The sequence below is a fragment of the Emiliania huxleyi genome (genome assembly GCF_000372725.1).
Source record: "Emiliania huxleyi CCMP1516 chromosome Unknown EMIHUscaffold_2101, whole genome shotgun sequence".
Lineage (NCBI taxonomy): Eukaryota > Haptophyta > Isochrysidales > Noelaerhabdaceae > Emiliania > Emiliania huxleyi.
In genome coordinates this window covers 5,103-7,046 of record NW_005200504.1, presented here as the reverse complement: position 1 = coordinate 7,046, position 1,944 = coordinate 5,103, and the positions used below count along the sequence as shown (strand labels likewise).

Sequence of the window (1,944 nt, the reverse complement as noted above, 5' to 3'; positions counted from 1 at the left end):
GGCATGAGCTCGATCAGCCTCTGCTTGAGGAGCGAGTTAGAGGAGAGCGCCCGCGCCCCGACCGCGATCCGGCGGGTGGACGGCTTGGCGGCGTGGCGCAGCATATCGCGCGGGAGGCAACGGGATGCAGCAGCGATTCGGGCACCCCTGCGGCGCCGCCCTCCGCCGACTCGGCGAAGTGAAGTGGACGCCGCGAGTTTTTTATTACAATCGAGATCGGATTTCCCCGCCTACAACCTTGAGCACTTGAGCACTGGATAGGGTCGATGCCGCGTGGTACGGGACCCCACCAACCTAGCGTTCCAAGAAAGAAGAAAGTAAGATGCGCATCACCCTCCCAGGACGCCGCCAGCCAGCCTCTCGCGCCAGCCTTTGATCTTAGGAATTGCTAAAAATCTCTTCTTGATCTTCGCGGGCGAACTGGCGCTCTGGTTGATGAACTGGTTCGGTGAACTCGCGGTTCGTTCGACGTTCGGTTTCGGAGTTCGCTCTAGACGGCATCCCCTTGGTTCGCTGCAAGGAGCGTGATGAGCGGAGGGTCAGCCCCGCGCTCGTCGGCGGCGTCGGCGGCATCGCGGCAGAGCAGTCGCCAGTCCTCGCTGACGCCAAACTTGGCGCAGGCCGCCGCGTGCACCTCGGCGAAGCCCGCCTCGGTAGAGAGAGCGAGCACTCGGATCTCCCCGCCGAGCGAGCACTTGTGCCAGCAGCGTGGGTTCTCGGCATGCGCAGGCGGCGGAGCGGCCGGGTCCGGCGCCGGCCGGCGCTGCTGCTGCTGCTGCTGCTGCTGCTGCCGCCGCCGCCGCTGCTGCTCCTGAGACGTCTGCCACTGGCGGGCGGCGGCTAGCAGTGCTGGCGAAGGCCGGCGGCGCTGGCCGCTCCTCCCGTCGAGCGTCCGGATCCAGAGCTTGGCCATGTCGCGCAGCAGGGCATCGCCGAAGATCGCGGGGTCCAGAGACGAGTTGCTCTCCAAGATCTCCGTGGAAGAACCGGCCATTGGGTGTTCGTCACGATGCAACGCGGCGCCGCTTCTTCGCCAACTTTTGCTGTGCGACGTAAAATGTGTGGCGCCTTCTGAGTTCTGACGAGAGCCATTACGAGGCGGCGTCATGGTTAAGTGTATTGTTGGCAAAACAAGACACATGGTGCTCGGCTGCGAGAGTCGGCGAGACTGGGCAAAAAAGACTGCGACGGGAAATCAAACCCTGCTTGCTGGCAATGGGCAGCCAAACAAAGGCGGCGAGCAAAACCTGTGTGGCGGCCAGCCCAACGCGAAACGGCTAGCTACTCGAGTAGCGATACTCGAGTTCCCCTACTCGAGTAGCGCCGTTCTCCCCAACATCAGATAGGGGTTTGGCACCGCGAAGACAGAGAGACAGAGGAGCTCCTGCGGAACTGGGAGTTTACCATGCTTGTGCAGGGCGTGAACTGCCGCGCCAACGCCGTGGGGGACCAGGGTGTATCCGCAACTTGCGCAGAGCTCTACCACGGCGTTGGCGCGACTACGCTTGGTTGCGTGTGGTCACGTACTCGTAACGTTCGTTGATGAAGAGAGCGTCTGACCTCGCGTGAGCTCGGATCGACCGCCGGACTCAGTGGACACTGGACACTCCGTGGCACCCTCGCACCATGGATTCTCTCGACATGGCGCAGTGCGTCAACGGCGGCATTGAGCCGCTGGCGAGCGGCGCCCTCACCACGCCCATCATCGTGGCCACCGGCATCATCGGTCCGCGCTCTCCCAGCCGCGCTCTCCCAGCCCTCACGGCTCGGCGGCGGCGTCGCCACCGCAGCGTGACTCCCTTGCCGGCGCGTGTGCCCTCCCTTGCTTCGATGGGCGTCCGTCACGCGTGCCGCGCCTCCCCCCAGGCATCGTCTTCTCGATCTTCCTCCTGCGCCAGGTCGCGTCCGTCCTCCTCGACGTGACTTCCGCCCCGGGCGCCACGC

The 1,944-nt window shown here is 64.6% G+C and overlaps 1 protein-coding gene across 1 annotated transcript in view; it reads right to left on the bottom strand.

The window, feature by feature from the left end:
- Positions 1-490: 490 nt before the first annotated feature.
- EMIHUDRAFT_123316 (hypothetical protein) overlaps positions 491-1,944 on the bottom strand; it is a gene marked incomplete at both ends in the record, with an annotated part of 6,038 nt that continues 4,584 nt past the window's right edge. The window contains one exon of the mRNA XM_005780623.1: positions 491-973. Within this exon, the coding sequence (XP_005780680.1) occupies positions 491-973 (483 nt within the window). The remainder of the gene's footprint in view (positions 974-1,944) is intronic.